At 47.4% G+C, this 16,195-nt stretch overlaps 1 protein-coding gene across 6 annotated transcripts in view; it reads right to left on the reverse strand.

The window, feature by feature from the left end:
• LCOR (ligand dependent nuclear receptor corepressor) overlaps positions 1–10,765 on the reverse strand; it is a 142,123-nt gene extending 131,358 nt beyond the window's left edge. For 2 of the 6 annotated variants that reach the window (XM_039911610.1, XM_029061618.2), the window contains exon 1: positions 10,585–10,745. In XM_039911610.1, coding sequence (XP_039767544.1) covers positions 10,585–10,681 — 97 coding nt within the window. In that variant the 5' untranslated portion in view covers positions 10,682–10,745. Of the gene's footprint in view, positions 1–9,802; positions 9,877–10,584 lie in introns of all 6 variants that reach the window. The other 4 variants (XM_039911606.1, XM_039911607.1, XM_039911609.1 and 1 more) reach the window with 4 other exon arrangements.
• Positions 10,766–16,195: the final 5,430 nt, after the last annotated feature.

The raw sequence follows: 16,195 nt of genomic DNA on the forward strand, positions 1-16,195 counted from the left end.
AAAGAAAGAAAGAAGTATGTCAATTTTACTTTTGGAGTCATGCCAGCCCCATTCTTCAAGTTAAGAGGCCCATCAATACTCCTACAACAGGCGTACATTCCTTGAGGGCAGGTAGCACGTCAACTAAGGATTGTGAGCTCCCAAGTGCTCAGTTCAGTGCTCTGCTCAGAGTAAGAGCTCAATAAGTATAGGCAGAGAGAGAGGCAACCTATCCCCCCTTACCCTAATAAGATGGGCCCTTTGAGCCTCTGGGGCAGCTCTTCCAAAATAACTTTCACTCCTTCATCCCCGCTACTCACCTTCCTTATCGGCCTCCAGATTTCTGGTCAGCTCCGGAGGTTTACATAGCTTCCTGACCTCAGAGAATAGCTAAAAATCTCCTCTCTTTCCCCAAGTCTTTGCAAGCCGAACCAAAGTTGAGCCTATCCGGCATTAACCCACTGTGAGACCGGCTAGCAGCTTGGCTGATGAGAACCACACTTAAGTACAGCAGTGAATCATTCCTGTTTTGCAAATGAGGTCTGGAAGAAGAGCTTTGAGACAGAAGACCATGCCCTAGCCCTGACAATGGGAGAGGAGTCTCCACTCTACACATTTCACCTCGAGGGTGGGGAGAAGAGGCCGATCTAGTGAAGAGATGAACAAGTATCTTTCGATCCCAGAAACACACAGAAATGCTGGCTAAGGGAGTCTGGGAGAAACTCCAAGTATTTTTTTTTAAAGCCCATAAAAGGAGGGAGAGCAGGAGGAGGGATGGTGCTGTCCAGCAGTCTTGAAGCTCAGGCAGAAGTGGCTACCGAGTGTGCTTATGGTTTACTGGTTGGGTTACATGTCCAAAAGAAACGAGGGGGATGATGGGCCTCGGGTGCTGGACCTGTCTGGGAACTTCCATTACCATTTGAAGATTCCCAATAATAGAAGAACAAAGTGGCATTTGTTATACTGAGCGTGGCTCAGTGGAAAGAGCAGGGCTTTGGAGTCAGAGGTCATGGGTTTGAATCCCGGCTGCGCCACTTGTCAGCTGTGTGACTGTGGGCAAGTCACTTCACTTCTCTGTGCCTCAGTTACCCCATCTGTAAAATGGGGATGAAGACTGTGAGCCCCACGTGGGTCAACCTGATTCCCTTGTGTCTACCCCAGCGCTTAGAACAGTGCTCTGCACATAGTAAGCGCTTAACAAATACCAACATTATTATTATTATTAAGCACTTCCTATGTGCCAGGCACTGTACTAAGCTCTGGGGTGGATACAAGCAAATCGGGTTGGACATAGTCCCTGTTCCATGTGGGGCTCCCATTCTCCATCCCCATTTTATAGATGAGGTCATGGAGGCCCAGAGAAATAAAGTGACAAAATAATTCAGGGTCGTCTCAGCTGGACAGCTTGGGAGTTATCCTGAGTTCACTTAGGTCAAAATCACCATTTAAGAAAGCAACATGGCACGGTGGATAGAGCACGGGTCTGGGAATGAGTTCGAATCCTGACTCTGCCACTTGTCTGCTGTGTGACCTTGGGCAAGTCACTCTGTTTCTCTGGGCATCTCATTTGTAAAATGGGGATTGAGACTGCGAATCCCACATGGACAGGGACCGTGTCCAATCCGATTTGCTCGTAACCACCCCAGCGCTGACATACTGGATCGGCAACCAGGTGTCCCTGCCCTGGTCACCTCAGGCCAACTCTGTCTCCCTGCCAGCAGCCACCTCAGAAATTCTTCTGAGCTGCCCTGAGGCCTCCAGGCTTGGGGGGGAGGAGGTGTCGTCCACCTCCTTTTCTTTCCTTAGTGCTTCCCCCAGCCTACCCAGCTGCCCAGCCCTCCACGCCAACGGCTGTCTGGGAGCCATCTTAAAGCCAATCGGAGCAGTAAGCGGTAGCCCAGCGAGACAACACCTACTGCTAATCTAAGTACAGCTACATATAAATCTTCGTCAAAGTTCAACCAATAAACAGGACAGGTACGCACTTACGGACTAGCTCTTTTATCGATGTTGTGCCTGCCTGGGACTATGTCTTGTAGAATTACTGTAGGCTTCGTATAGTTCTGCACACAGCAAGCACTGAATATTCAGTCATATTTACTGAGCACTTACTGTGTGCATAGCACTTCACTAAGCACTTGGGAGAGTATGCTAAAACAATAAACAGTAAACACATTCCCCGCCCACAACGAGTTTATGGTCTAATCTTTCAATAACGCTGAACGATTAGCCTTTCTTACACTGAGAGCTCTCGGAGAGCAGAAACTGTGTTCTCCATACACTGACAAACCTGCCTCTAGGACCTGGAACAGCACCAAGCACATTGGACTTATTAAATATGATGAAATTCAGTGATTCAGTTTTATGCAAAATCTCCTTACTCTGAGGCAGAAACAAAGAACAAAAAAACAGTGCAACAGTTATGGCACAGTTATTACTAAATGACCGATTGGGAAACGCAATGCAATAGTGTGCAAAAAAAAAAGCCCAGAAATCAATCAAGCAACCGGATTTACTGAGCCTTCACTGTGTGCAGAACTGTACTTGGGAGAGTACCAAAGAACAGCCTTGATAGATCCGTCCCTGCCCACGAAGAGCACACAGGCTCACACCCCGGAGGAATGCCATCATATCACGGCAAAACCTCAGCAGAATAGAGTGAATCGGAGAGATAAAAGCCTCCATCTTCCCACACGACCAACCCAAGCCCTACTCACTGCTGCTGTCGCCACTCTCTGCTTCTTCCTCACCTTATGAGGAAGCTGACTTCCACTTCCCTAAAATTTGATCAGATTGAAATGGCAGTGGGAAGAGGCAGCAAAAGGAAACCAGAGTCAGGAAAAGGTGCAGGGCCCCGATTCCCTTCCAGTAGCCAGAATGTAATGCATTGGGGTCAATAAAGTAGTGACAACTGACCCTTTCAAGCAACATGGATAAAAGAAAAGAATGAAGAAATTAGTTCTTGAAAGGTAAAATGGCACAACCAGAGACCTGGAAACCCTTTTTTTCATAATGAATTTATTTCAGACCCTTAATTAATCAACTATTAGTATTTCCTTTTTTTAATGGCATTTAAGCGCTTACTATGTGCCAGGCACTGTGCTAAGCACTGGGGTAGATACCCAAGCTAATCAGCTTGGACATGGTCCATGTCCCACATAGGGCTCACTGGGTTAAGCCCCATTTTACAGATGGGGTTCAGCACCAAGGCCCAGAGAAGTTAAGTACCTTGCCCATAGTCACACAGCAGACAAGTGGTGGAGCTGGGATTACCACCCAGGTCCTTCTTGAGTCCCAGGTCCATGCTCTATCCACGAGACCATACTGCTTCTCTATTTATTGAGCACTACTGTGTGCAGAGCACTGTGCTGAACACTTGGGAGAGCACAATACAACAGAGTTAATAGACATTTTCCCTGTCCATGATGAGCTTTGTCTAGAAGTTTTAATTACATCTTCCTCCTCATCCTCTCCATTTGACAATGACTGCGCCTCATGTTTCCGTGGGATATATAATGAGATATCCAGGTTTATCCTTTAACAGTAAACCCAATAGGCTTCCTGCTCTCTTCCTTAGTCTCATTCCCAGCTCCCATTTCCTACCTTTCCGCAATTTCACAGGTTTGGTCCCCGCAATCAGTTGTTTCCATGCCTTTCGAAACTTTCCAATATCACAGTACCACCAGTATAGCACTGAAAATCCTGGTACTGCTCCAAGTGTTTTAGTAGTTGGAATATTCTAGGCAGTGGCATTTTCAGCACCAAGTGCCAGTCATGAGCTGACTCAATTTAGCATTGACCGGGTCTGGAGATTAGGACCAGGAAAACCTACCTTCCCCTGACTGAAGGGATCCCCTTACATCAGTAAACTATATCTAACCCTTGAAAATGCTCAGGAATTGCATTTGCAGCACTCTTCCACTCTCCAACTCGGTGATAGACTAGATGAGAATGACAAGTCCAAGCTTCTCTTCCCAAAATAACCAAAGACTTGATTATGCAACAGAGGCATTTAGAATGGTGCTTCTAAAATTTTACAGCCAGTGCCAAGAAAAACAAAATCAGTCAAACTTATGTACAACTCAACTGTATCACTCCCTCTAACTGTATGCTCACTGTGGGCAGGGGACATATCTACCAACTGTTTTACTGTACTCCCCCAAGCGCTTAGTACACTGCTCTGCCCACAGTAAGAACTCAACAAATGCCACTGTTGCTGATGATGATCAGTGCAAAATTGAGAGGCAATGTTACAATAACTGTGACTAACCAGGCTGGTCACTTCAAATAACTGCCTTGTCATAAAACCCCTTTATTGCCCAGTTAGAATGGATTTGGCAGCTCCACAATGTAATTCAGCAGTCTTTAGCTAAATTTTCCCCGGTCCCCTTCTTTATCATTTATTTTTATGTGCTTATTTACACCTCTTGTAAATTGGCAACTGGCATCCATTTGTGTAAGCTACTTGAGGGTAGAGACCCTAATCTTTTCCTATTGTAGTTTCCCAAGCACCTAGTAGGGTGCCCCTTACACACCTCAGCACTCAAAAAAGGTTAATGGCAATAATGACCGATAAAGCCCACCCCTAAGTGTATGAAATAATTGGGAGGGCAACAAGTATTTGTGCATGACTACCTTACCTCAGAAAATTCCAATTTTCAACTTTTTGTTCATTCAAATCATCTATTACCAACCCACTACCACTGGGCCTAATTCTCACACTAGAACGATACAACAAAAGGAAAGCACGATGAGAAAAGGGAGAAGGAATGGTGAAGGTCTCTGACCTGGTGGCCCAGTGGCAAGAGCCTTAGAGCCGACTTCTAATCCCTGTTCCGCCACCTGCCTGCCAAGTGATCTTGGGCAAGTCACTTAACTTCTCTGTACCTCAACTACCTCATCTATACAATGGGGATTAAATTCTCCTTCCTCCGAGTTAGGACGGTGAACCCCACATGGGACAGGAACTTTGTTTAAGCTGATTATCTTATATCTATCCCAGCGCTTAGTACAGTACCTGGCAGATAGTAAGCACTTAAATACAACTTTTTAAAAATCAATGCCATTGACTGAGAAGTAGCTGAGAGTGGGTCCTGGGGAGACAGATTGACCAGTCTTCCCCTTGGGAAGGAAATACAGGGCTTGTACAGCAAGATTCCTGAGCCAAGGGGAAACACTCAGCTGCCTGCCAGTACCTACGCTGCTGCTGCTGCTCCAACACTCAGTTAATTTGCTGTGGCTTCCTTTAATTAGCTTTGAATGGGTCAAAAATGCCCATCTACACTCATTCACTTGGAGAACTCATTCGCTCCCACGACTTCAACTATCATCTCTAGGTGGATGATACCCAAATCTAAATCTCCTCTCCTGTTCTCTCTCCCTCCCTCCAGGCTCGTATCTTCTCCTGCCTTCAGGACATCTCCACTGGATGTCTGCTCGCCACCTAAAACTCAACATGTCCAAGACAGAGCTCCTTATGTTCCTTCCCAAACCCTGTCCTCTCCCTGACTTTCCCATCACTGTGGACGACACCTCCATCCTTCCCGTCTCACAAACCCGCAACCTCGGTGTCATCCTTGACTCCGCTCTCTCATTCACCCCACAGATCCAATCCGTCACCAACGCCTGCCGGTCTCATCTTCACAACACTGCCAAGTTCCGCTCTTTCCTCTCCATCCAAACTGCTACCATGTTAGTACAATCACTCATCCTAACACGACTGGATTACTGCAACAGCCTCCTTTCTGACCTCCCCAAATCCTGTCTCTCCCCACTTTAGCCTATACTTCATTCTGCTGCCTGGATTATCTTTCTACGAAAACATTCAGAGCATGTCACCCTCGCTCCTCAAAAATCTCCAGTGGTTGCCCATCAACCTCCTTATCAAGCAAAAACTTCTCACTACTGGATTCAAAGCCCTCTATCACTTTGCCCCCTCCTACCTCTCCTCCCTTTTAATAATAATAATAATGTTGGTATTTGTTAAGCGCTTACTATGTGCCGAGCACTGTTCTAAGCGCTGGGGTAGACATAGGGGAATGAGGTTGTCCCACGTGGGGCTCACAGTCTTAATCCCCATTTTACAGATGAGGGAACTGAGGCACAGAGAAGTTAAGTGAGTTGCCCACAGTCACACAGCCAAGTGGCAGAGCTGGGATTCGAACTCATGAGCCCTGACTCCAAAGCCCGTTCTCTTTCCACTGAGCCACGCTGCTTCTCTCCTTCTCCATCCCAGCCCACACACCCTGCTCCTCTGGAGCCACTCACCTTCGCACTGTGCTTCGTTCTCTCCTGTCCCACGCCCTACCTCTGACCTGGAACGCCCTCTCTCCTCACAGCCACCAAACAATCACACCCCCTTCGAAGCCCTACTGAAGACTCGCCTCCTTCAAGAGGCTTTCCCAAATTAAGTCCCCCTTTTCTTCAGATCCCCCTCCCCTCCCCATCACCCCGACTCACTCCTTTTGTTCTAACTCCCCACCCCACAGCACTTATGTATACATATACATATATATAATTGTTTATTTATATTAATGCCTGTTTACTTGTTTTGATGTGCCTCTATCTATAATTCTATTTCTTTATACTGATGCTACTGACGCCTGTTTACTTGCTTTGATTTCTGTCTCCCCGGCTTCTAGACTGTAAACCCACTGTAGGCAGGGATTGTCTCTACTGCTGAATTGTACTTTCCAAGCGCTTAGTACAGTGCTCTGCTCACAGTAAGCGCTCAATAAATATGACTGAATGACCCATTCAGCAACCATTTTCCCTGCCCGGCCAAAATCAATGCGGGATCAAGTCCGACTTCCTTCATTCTTTGCTGAATTAGTGAAAAGCACAGCAGGCCCCAGGAATCAGGTGGAAGCCAAGGCTACCCTCTCTGGCTTTTAAAACTTTCCCCGCATCAGAATTTCTCTCAACCCAAAGAATCAAATTTACTTACAGAATTCATCTCCATATCTGACTCCCAGCTCTCCGAGAGGAGAACGGGATACATTTTGGGGTCGGGTGGAAAATGTATTTTTGGTGCCAAGCATGCAGCCTAAATATTATTTGGAAACTAACTAACCGCAGCTCTAAGACGGACTTTGCTGCGGGGTAAAAAGTCACTGCTCCGACTACTCTGGCGTTTCCACTCCTGTCCATACTGTGGTTGCCTCTTTATCTTTTTAAACTTCTCCCACGTAAGTTACCAACGAGAATGCCAGCACATTAAAAAAAATCATTTAGCAATGCATAAACTGAGAGAGCACATCCCGTGAACACAGCAGAAAAGAAAAATTCATAGAGGATTCACGACGGATTATTAGAGAAAAAAGTTAGCCACGTTAGAATGCACATCCCTGATCTAGGGAATGGATGTCAAGGAGGGTGATCGTCACTCTGTCCTTACAGCATCCTTTGTGGGCAGAGTTGGGAGACAGACTACTTGGGTTGAAGGAACCATTGGTCTGAAAGTCTAGAATTTCTTTTGGCATTAAATCTGAGATTTACCTTGTAGCCATCAACACAAGTCAGACCATTTATGGCATATTAAATTTCAACGGCCATCATGCTTAAGTCCACCAGTAGGCTCTACTTTATTCTTAACTGTTTCTTCGAAAAACAATTTTGAAGAGAATCGCTCGGATAGAAAACACCAGAAAGCACCTATTCTAAATCCGGATACTGACTTCAAAAACATTTGTTTCTAGTCACAGGTGATAAGGCACCAAAAATTAATTTTGAAATTAAGAAATAAAAAGTAACCACATTAATGAAAAGCAACTGATTTGGGCCTTAGGTGAGCTGGAGAGGGCAGAAAGTAAACAAATAGAAATGGGAAGTGTTAGAACTGGGATAGAATAAACATTAGCTTCTTAAAAAAACCATAAGCAAGACTATTTAAATGCTCTTTGGGAAACTGAAAACTTGCCAACACGGCTTAAAAGCATTTTAAGTCATTTTAAGACTCTAAAAATAAAACCAAGAGTAATGCAAACATTAACTAGGCAAACAAGCCCAAAATTAAAAGAAAGACGCTCCCTTCACCACAAATGAATTAACTAGTCATTTGTTTATATTGGATCCCTTTGTGTACTGGTCAGTCACCAAATATCTGTGAAGCTGGAAAACCTATCAAATAACCAGCAATTCATCTTTAGCAACAACACCGGCAAGAGCGGAAGAAACAAGACAGAGAGTAGGTTATAAGCAAATCGTCAGACAGAAAGACTGTTTCCTCAAAGATAAACACCGACTGGTTTTTAGAGGAGCGGGATCCAAAGTTTCTCCCATTTTTAATTCACAGGAATGTCACCTGGGGAAGTCTGACTAGATCTGACACAGACCTTGCGTACGACTTGTGCCTTACAGGTCTTTCAAAAGGCCATTTTGATAAGCCTTTCTCATTTTAAAAAACCATCTCCATTTTAAAATGCAAATAAATCTTGCGCCGAGGCGGCCGAGTTACATCCATCGCAATCTTCCGACCTCGCTCTCGGCGCGGATTTCTGATCTGTCGGTCCAGGACGGCACCGAGATTCAGATGACTCATTTTCCTACAATATCACCGAAGGGAATCGGAAGGGCTGGTTTCGGGCGGTCAGTGTCATCTTCTAGGTAAAGGTTACCTGCTTCCTCACTTGGTTTAAAGTTTCAGTTTTGCTTTTCCGTCTGGTAAAGAAATCGGCCCTTGCGGGACGTTGTAAAGGGCAGACCCTCCTGACGAGACAGAAGGCTTCCTCACAAAGACACTGAGCTAACCGAGTGCTGTAATTCTTGCAAACAGAGTCTCCCCCCTCCGCTCCCCCCCCAACCAACAGATATGTCTATTAAATCAGTGTCTGTTCTCCCCCTCGCACAACAAAGAGAACTTCTCACCGCATGAAATTGCCACTGAATGGACACCAGAAAGCGGGATTTGCATAATTCCTTCCAAGGAAACCCAGTGAGGGAGGAGGGGTGCAGGGGGTGGGGGGTGGGGGGCACGAGGCCCGCGCCTTTGGAATCTCCTGAGCTGGCAGATAGTGGGGGGGGGGAGCCTAATTCCCAATTAATATTCCTGGTGGGGGTGATTTTAGGGGTTCCCCGGGGGCTGGGCGTGTGTGTGTGTATATGTGTAGATGTGTGTGTGTGTGTGTGTGTGGTGGGGAAGAGAGGAGATGGAGAGATAGGGGAAGGAGGAGGAGGGAGGAAGAGGAAGGAGATTTCCCCCACACAGCAGAGGCATCGGGGCAGGGATGGAGATAACAATACTGAGGGGGCCAGGAGCGGACCAGGACCAGGACCGGACCCGGACCTGGATCAGGCCCGAGCCAGGACCAGGACTGGACCCGGACCAGGTCTGCGCCAGGACCAGGACTGGACCCGGACCCAGCTAGGACCAGGACCGGAGCCGGGTCAGGACAGAAGCGGACCAGGACCAGAAATGAGCCAGGACCAGGACCGGACCCGGGGCAGGACCAGGAACGGACCAGGACCAGAACCGAGCTAGGACCAGGAACGGGCCAGGACCAGAACCGGACCCGGGGTAGGACCAGGACCAGAACCGAGCCAGGACCGGGATCGGCCCAGGACCGGACCCAGACTGAGCCAGGCCCAGGACTGGATCTGGGTCAAGTCCAGGAGCGGCCAGGACCAGGACCAGAACTAAGCTAGGACCGGACCGGGCCCGAGCCAGGCCCAGGAGCGGACCAGGACCAGAACCGAGCCAGGACCAGAACCAGGGTGGGCCCAGGACTGGCCCCGGCCCCGAACCCGGCCCCGGGCGGGCGGTGGGGAGGCCGTGGGGACCCCGGGGCGGCGGTCGGCGCGGGAGACACCACACAGGGCCACTTACTTTTCGGAGGGGGGTTAAATATATGAGTTAAGCCCTTATGGTCCCGCCGGCCGCCGCGCAGAGGGAAACGGGACCTTGGGAGAGAAAAACAGACAAAACACAGAGTGTGAGCGGGGCAGGTCGGGCCTGCCGGGGCGGGGGAGGATGAAGAGGGGGCGTCCCCTGACCAGACCCCCACCCCGAGCCGAGGGGGAGGGGAAAGGCTCCTCCTTGGCGGCCCGAAGCGATTCCCCCGGGAAGGGCCGCGGCTGCTCCCCCCCCCCCCCGGCTCCCACACTCACCCCCACGCCCCGGGGGCTCAGCTCCTCGTCCTCCCGCGACGGCAGCCCACGGCCCTGCCCCCCGCGGCCATTAGAGCCGGCCGGCTCCCTCCTCCATCACACGGCGGGGCCCGTGACAGCTCGGCGGGCCCTCGCCCTCCATCAGCCCCCCTCCTTCTTCCCTCCCGCCTGGCGGGGCGCGGGCACGAGGAGGGGGGAGCGCGCGCGCGCGTCCCCGAGGGGGGGCGCGAGGAAGGAGCGGGCGCTGATTGGTCGGAGCGCGGGCCCCCCCCCCCGGCCGCGCATGCGCACTTCGGCGCGCGCTCCCTCCCGTCGCCTCAGCCGCCCCCCCCCCCCCCCCCCCTCAGCGGCGACCCCGGAAAGGCGGCGGCCGCGACGACGACGGTCGCCGAAAAATGGAGCCGGAGGGAGGGGAGCGGGCAACGCCTCGGGAGGGCGGAGGCGCAGGGGAGCCCGGGGCGCGAGGAGGAGGCCGCTCCCCGGCGGGGAGCAGGGTCTCACCTACACAGTGAATGAGCTTATGGCGCCACGAGTCCAGTTCCTGCCGAAAGCCGCGTCTCTCAACGGAGCATTGCTGCCGCCTACACACCCTCGCCATCTTCCGCCGCCCAGCCCGGCCTCCGCCTCCGCCTCCGCCGGGGGCCCGCGCACGCACGGACACGTCACGCCGCGCGGGCGGGGACGGGCGGGAGCGCGCGCGCACCCGCCGTCTGACGTCATTCCCCCCCGCCCGGGGGGGGGGGGGCGGGGGCCGCTCGGCGCTCCGGCGAGAGAAAGGATGAGGATGACGATAATAAAAATAAGAATAAAATAAGAATAATGAGAAGATAATAAAAATAACAATGAGGATGACGATGGTGTGGCTTAAATCCTTACGGTGGGGCAAGCGCTGTGCCAACAGCTGGACTGTTCTAAGCGCTCAATTGGGGGCATGTAGTGAGCGTCTCCTTCTGTGCAGGGCACTGTGCTAAACGCTTGGGAGAGGACGGTGTCACAAAATTATTAATAATAATAATAGTTGTTGAGTGAGGTATCACTAAATTAATAATAATAATATTTGTTAAGCCTTTACTATGTGGCAAGCTGGACTGTTCTAAACGCTCAATTGGGGGCTTGTAATAATAATAATAATAATGTTGGTATCTGTTAAGCGCTTACTATGTGCCGAGCACTGTTCTAAGCGCTGGGGTAGACATAGGGGAATCAGGTTGTCCCACGGGGGGCTCACAGTCTTAATCCCCATTTTCCAGATGAGGGAACTGAGGCCCAGAGAAGTGAAGTGACTTGCCCCGAGTCACACAGCCGACAAGTGGCAGAGCTGGGATTCGAACTCATGAGCCCTGACTCCAGGGCCCGTGCTCTTTCCACTGAGCCACGCTGCTTCTCCGCTGCTTGTAGTGAGCGCCTGTTCTGTGCAGGGCACTGTGCTAAACGCTTGGGAGAGGACGGTGTCACAAAATAATAATGATGATGGTATTAAGCCCTCACTATGTGGCAAGCGCTGTGCCAAAAGCTGGACTGTTCTAAGCACTCAACTGGGTGTTTGTAGTGAGCGCCTACTCTGTGCAGGGCACTGTACTGAACGCTTGGGAGAGGACGGTGTCACAAAATTATTAATAATAATATTTGTTGAGTGAGGTATCACAAAATTAATAATAATAAACATAATAATTGTTAAGCCTTTACTATGTGGCAAGTCCTGTGCCAAAAGCTGGACAGTTCTAAACGCTCAATTGGGGGCTTGTAGTGAGCGCCTGTTCTGTGCAGGGCACTGTGCTAAACGCTTGGGAGAGGACGGTGTCACAAAATTATTAGTGATAATATTTGTTGAGTGAGGTATCACAAAATTAATAATAATAAACATATTTGTTAAGCCTTTACTATGTGGCAAGCACTGTGCTAAAAGCTGCCCTTTGACGGGCTTACAGTCTAATCGGGGGAGACAGACAGACGAGAACAATAGCAATAAATAGAATCAAGGGGAAGAACATCTCATTAAAACAATAGCAAATAAATAGAGTCAACATTAGAACCCACAACCTCTGACTCCCAATGCCAAGCTCTTGCCACTAAGCCTCGCTGCTTCACATTTAGACTGTGAGCCCGTCACTGGGCAGGGATTGTCTATCTGTTGCCGAATTGTACATTCCAAGTGCTTAGTACAGTGCTCTGCACATAGTAAGCGCTCAATAAATACGATTGAATGAATGCTTCTCTTAAAGCACCATGATATTCACCCCACTCCTCTCGCCATAGCATAGCCTTCTCTAGACTGAGCCCCCCATTTCCTCTGCTCCTCCTCCCCTCCCCATCGCCTCGACTCCCTCCCTCTGCTCTACCCCCTTCCCCTCCCCTCAGCACTTGTGAATATTTGTATATATTTATTATTCTATTTATTTTATGAATGATGGGTATGTATCTATAATTCTATTTATCTATTTTGATGGTATCGATGCCTATTTGTTTTGTTTTGTTGTCTGTCTCCCCCTTCTAGACCGTGACCGTTGGGCCGGGATTGTCTCCATCTGTTGCTGTGTGACTTTGGACAAGTCACTTCACTTCTCTGGGCCTCAGTTACCTCATCTGTAAAATGGGGATGAAGACTGTGAGCCCCATGAGGGACAGGCTGATCACCTTGTATCCCCCCAGAGCTTAGAACGGTGCTTTGCACATAGTAAGCGCTTAACAAATACCAACATTATTATTATCATTATTATTTGACCCGCATAGTCGATCCTTCACCACGTCGGTTTGATTCCACCTTCACAACATTTCTAAAATCTGCTCTTTCTTCTCCATCCAAACTGCTACTGTGCTGATCCGAAGACGTCTCCTACCCCCTCCTTGACTAAGGGTTCAACTTATTGCATAAGCACTCAATAAATACAATTGGATGGATGAATGGATGAATGAAAGAATGAATGAGCAACCCCCTCAGTGTCCCTTGTCCTCAATCTGGGGCACTTGAACGTGTCAAAAAGAGAACATTTCAAAGCAGCATTTCGAAGCTTTTAAAATATGAGTGAGTACTCCAAAGCCACTTTCTCCCATGCTTAAAACATCACTTAAAAATAACAATCAGTTCTAGGGTGGAGAGGTATTTCCTGAAACTTTACCAGAGTAACTCCGGAGACAACTTGTTTTTCTGGTTCTAGGAATCAGCACCAAAAATGGGGAATTCATAAACTCACATTCGGCAGTTTAGACTGTTAAATCCACAGGAAGGATTAAAACCGGATATTTCTTAAGTCCCCATTTTAGACCTTCATTTATCTTTTACTACAATTCATCATCTGTGTCATGGATTAAATGTAATAAACACTTTGATGCCAATTGGTTTGAGCTAATTTGCAAGATAATTGAACTTAGAGATACATTCAGCTTCAATTATCCATATATTTAAGTCCCAAACCCACTTTTACCAGAGGCGTCTAAACAATGGAAGCCAATATATAATCTAGAATTCTTTTGTGAAGACTGGCTTTGAAGGAGCAAATCAGGCAGAAATTTATCGGTGCCTCAGTGATAATGTCTATTTTTATTTCTTCTAGCCGGTGAGGTCTGCCAGGGCAGAGACAGAATCTTTCACAAAATTGTCTGGTGGATAGCCCATTCTTCATGTTAAAACATTCAAAATGTACTTTATCATGGCACTACTTAAGCGCTCACTATAGCGTGGCTCAGTGGAAAGAGCCTGGGCTTCGGAGTCAGAGGTCATGGGTTCGACTCCCGGCTCTGCCACTTGTCAGCTATGTGATTGTGGGCAAGTCACTTAACTTCTCTGTGCCTCAGTTCCCTCATCTGTAAAATGGGGATTAACTGTGAGCCTCACGTGGGACGACCTGATTACCCTGTCTCTCCCCCAGCGCTTAGAACAGTGCTCTGCACATAGTAAGCGCTTAACAAATACGAATATTATATTATTATTATTATGTGCTAAGTGCCGAGGTAGATACAAGGTGATCGGAGGGGACACTGTCCCCATCCCACACGGGATATACCCTCTATCTCCTCCCCACTTTACAGGTGAGGCTGTTCTTTTGGCATTCCTTAATTCCATCAATCGCTGGTATTATTTTGAGTGGTTACTTGGTGCCGGCAATGTACTAAGTACTTGGGAGAGTAAGACACATGTTTACAACAGTGCTTGGCACATAGTTAGTGCTTAACAAATACCATCATCATCATTATCGTTCCCTACCCACAGGGAATTTACAGTCTTAAGGGGTAGAAAAACATAGAAAAACATAACATGCCACTGCATCCCAGGGCTTCTGCCGCTTTCCCTCCTTTTTAAGACCCTTGATTCAGCTTCCTGCCAGTTGATTACAGTTCTTTGGACTGTAATAATAATGATGATGGAACTTGTTAAGCGCTTATTACGTGCCAGGCACTCTAAACTGTAAGCTTGTTGTGGAATGTGTCTACTCTCCCAAGTACGTAATGCAGTGTTCTACACACAGTAAGTGCTCCAAAAGTACAATTGAATGATTATTAGCTTAGATGTGGAAGGGCGAAATTTCCTATTAATAATATATAATCAATATAGTTGGTTCTGTTAATTATTTTATAAATGCTTTTAGTGAATTTAATGTCTATCCATTACAGCTGCTCAGGAAACTATTGTACTTAAGAATTGGACATTGCCAGAAAATTTATAGGATAATGAATTGGTATGATTGATGTCTTAAAAATCCAGAGAAGGAAGTTTGATAATATTACCCTGCTAGTTGCTGGCGTACTTTTTCCCTCTGCCCCCGACTTCCTCCAGATAAAGTAAAATCAATCAGAAAGCGGGTGCCCTTCCTCTTCTCCCACTCCCTTCTGCGTCACCCTGACTTGCTCCCTTTATTTGTCACTCCCATCCCAGTCCCACAGCACTAATGTCCATATCTGTCATTTATTTATATTAATGTCCATCTCTCCCTCTAGACTGTAAGCTCGCTGTAGGCAGGGAATGTGTCTGTTTATCGTTATACTGTCCTCTCCCAAGCACTTAGTACAGTGCTCTGCATGCAGTAAGCGCTTAATAAATCCGATTGTTTGACTGGCTGACTGCCTTGCTTGATCCAAATGCCTAGTCAAGGTGGTTAATGATTTTAACATGGAAAGCAACTTGGGATAAAATGATCATAAGATGATGGAATTTGAGATTTCTAGAAAGAGGCAGGAGAAAACCAGCAAGAAAAGGCAAAATAAGTTAAAGAAAGATTTCGACAGGCTTAGAAAAATTTAGGAAATGCCCTATGTAAAAGGAGCTAAGAATTTTGAAAAACTGGCTTTTCTGTTAAGGAAGCATAACCAAGGGTACATATTCATTCATTCACTCATTCAATCGTATTTATTGAGCGCTTACAGTGTACAACGGGCTCACAGTCTAGAAGGGGGGAGACAGATATCAAAACAACTAAATAGGCATCAATAGCATCATTATAAATGAATAGAATTACATATATCTAAATAAAATAAATTAATAAAATAGAGTAATAATATATGCAAATATACACGTGTTGGGGAGAGGGGAAGTGGGAAGAGCAGAGGGAAGGAGTCAGGGTGATGGGAAGGGGTGGGAGAGCAGAGGAAAAGAGGGCTTAGTCTGGGAAGGCCTCCTGGAGGAGGTGAGCTATATGTCTATATATGCAAGAGTAATTTCTGTAGCCTTTTCAAGCAAATTAAACGAGATGATATTGAAAATAAATGAGCAAATAGAGCTTGAGGCAAATCATGTGGCTATCTATCCTCCACTGAGCTCTAGTGCTGTAATGACTCAAACATTAAAGAACAGCTCCTCAAGAATTGTTTTCTTTATTTTAGATTACAAAAGTTAACTATTCACCATCAGCTCAGAATGAAATATTGCCACGGGAAAGATTTTGCAATAGCAATGTTATTCCCTCCTTTCTCCGTCCCTTCAAGATATCACTGGGTGTCTTTGATGATGTCAGGTCTACTTCAGCGCTTTCCTCTGAAAACCCTCATTTGGGTTCTCGCACGACAAATTAATGCTGCAAGGGTGTGTCTTTTGGTTTGTAATCGTTGTACAGTTTATGCTTGAATGTTTATGCTAGAGGCTACAGTTTGTCAGAGGCCTTACCAGACTAAGCCCTCCTTT

This window comes from Ornithorhynchus anatinus, chromosome 3, assembly GCF_004115215.2.
Source record: "Ornithorhynchus anatinus isolate Pmale09 chromosome 3, mOrnAna1.pri.v4, whole genome shotgun sequence".
Lineage (NCBI taxonomy): Eukaryota > Metazoa > Chordata > Mammalia > Monotremata > Ornithorhynchidae > Ornithorhynchus > Ornithorhynchus anatinus.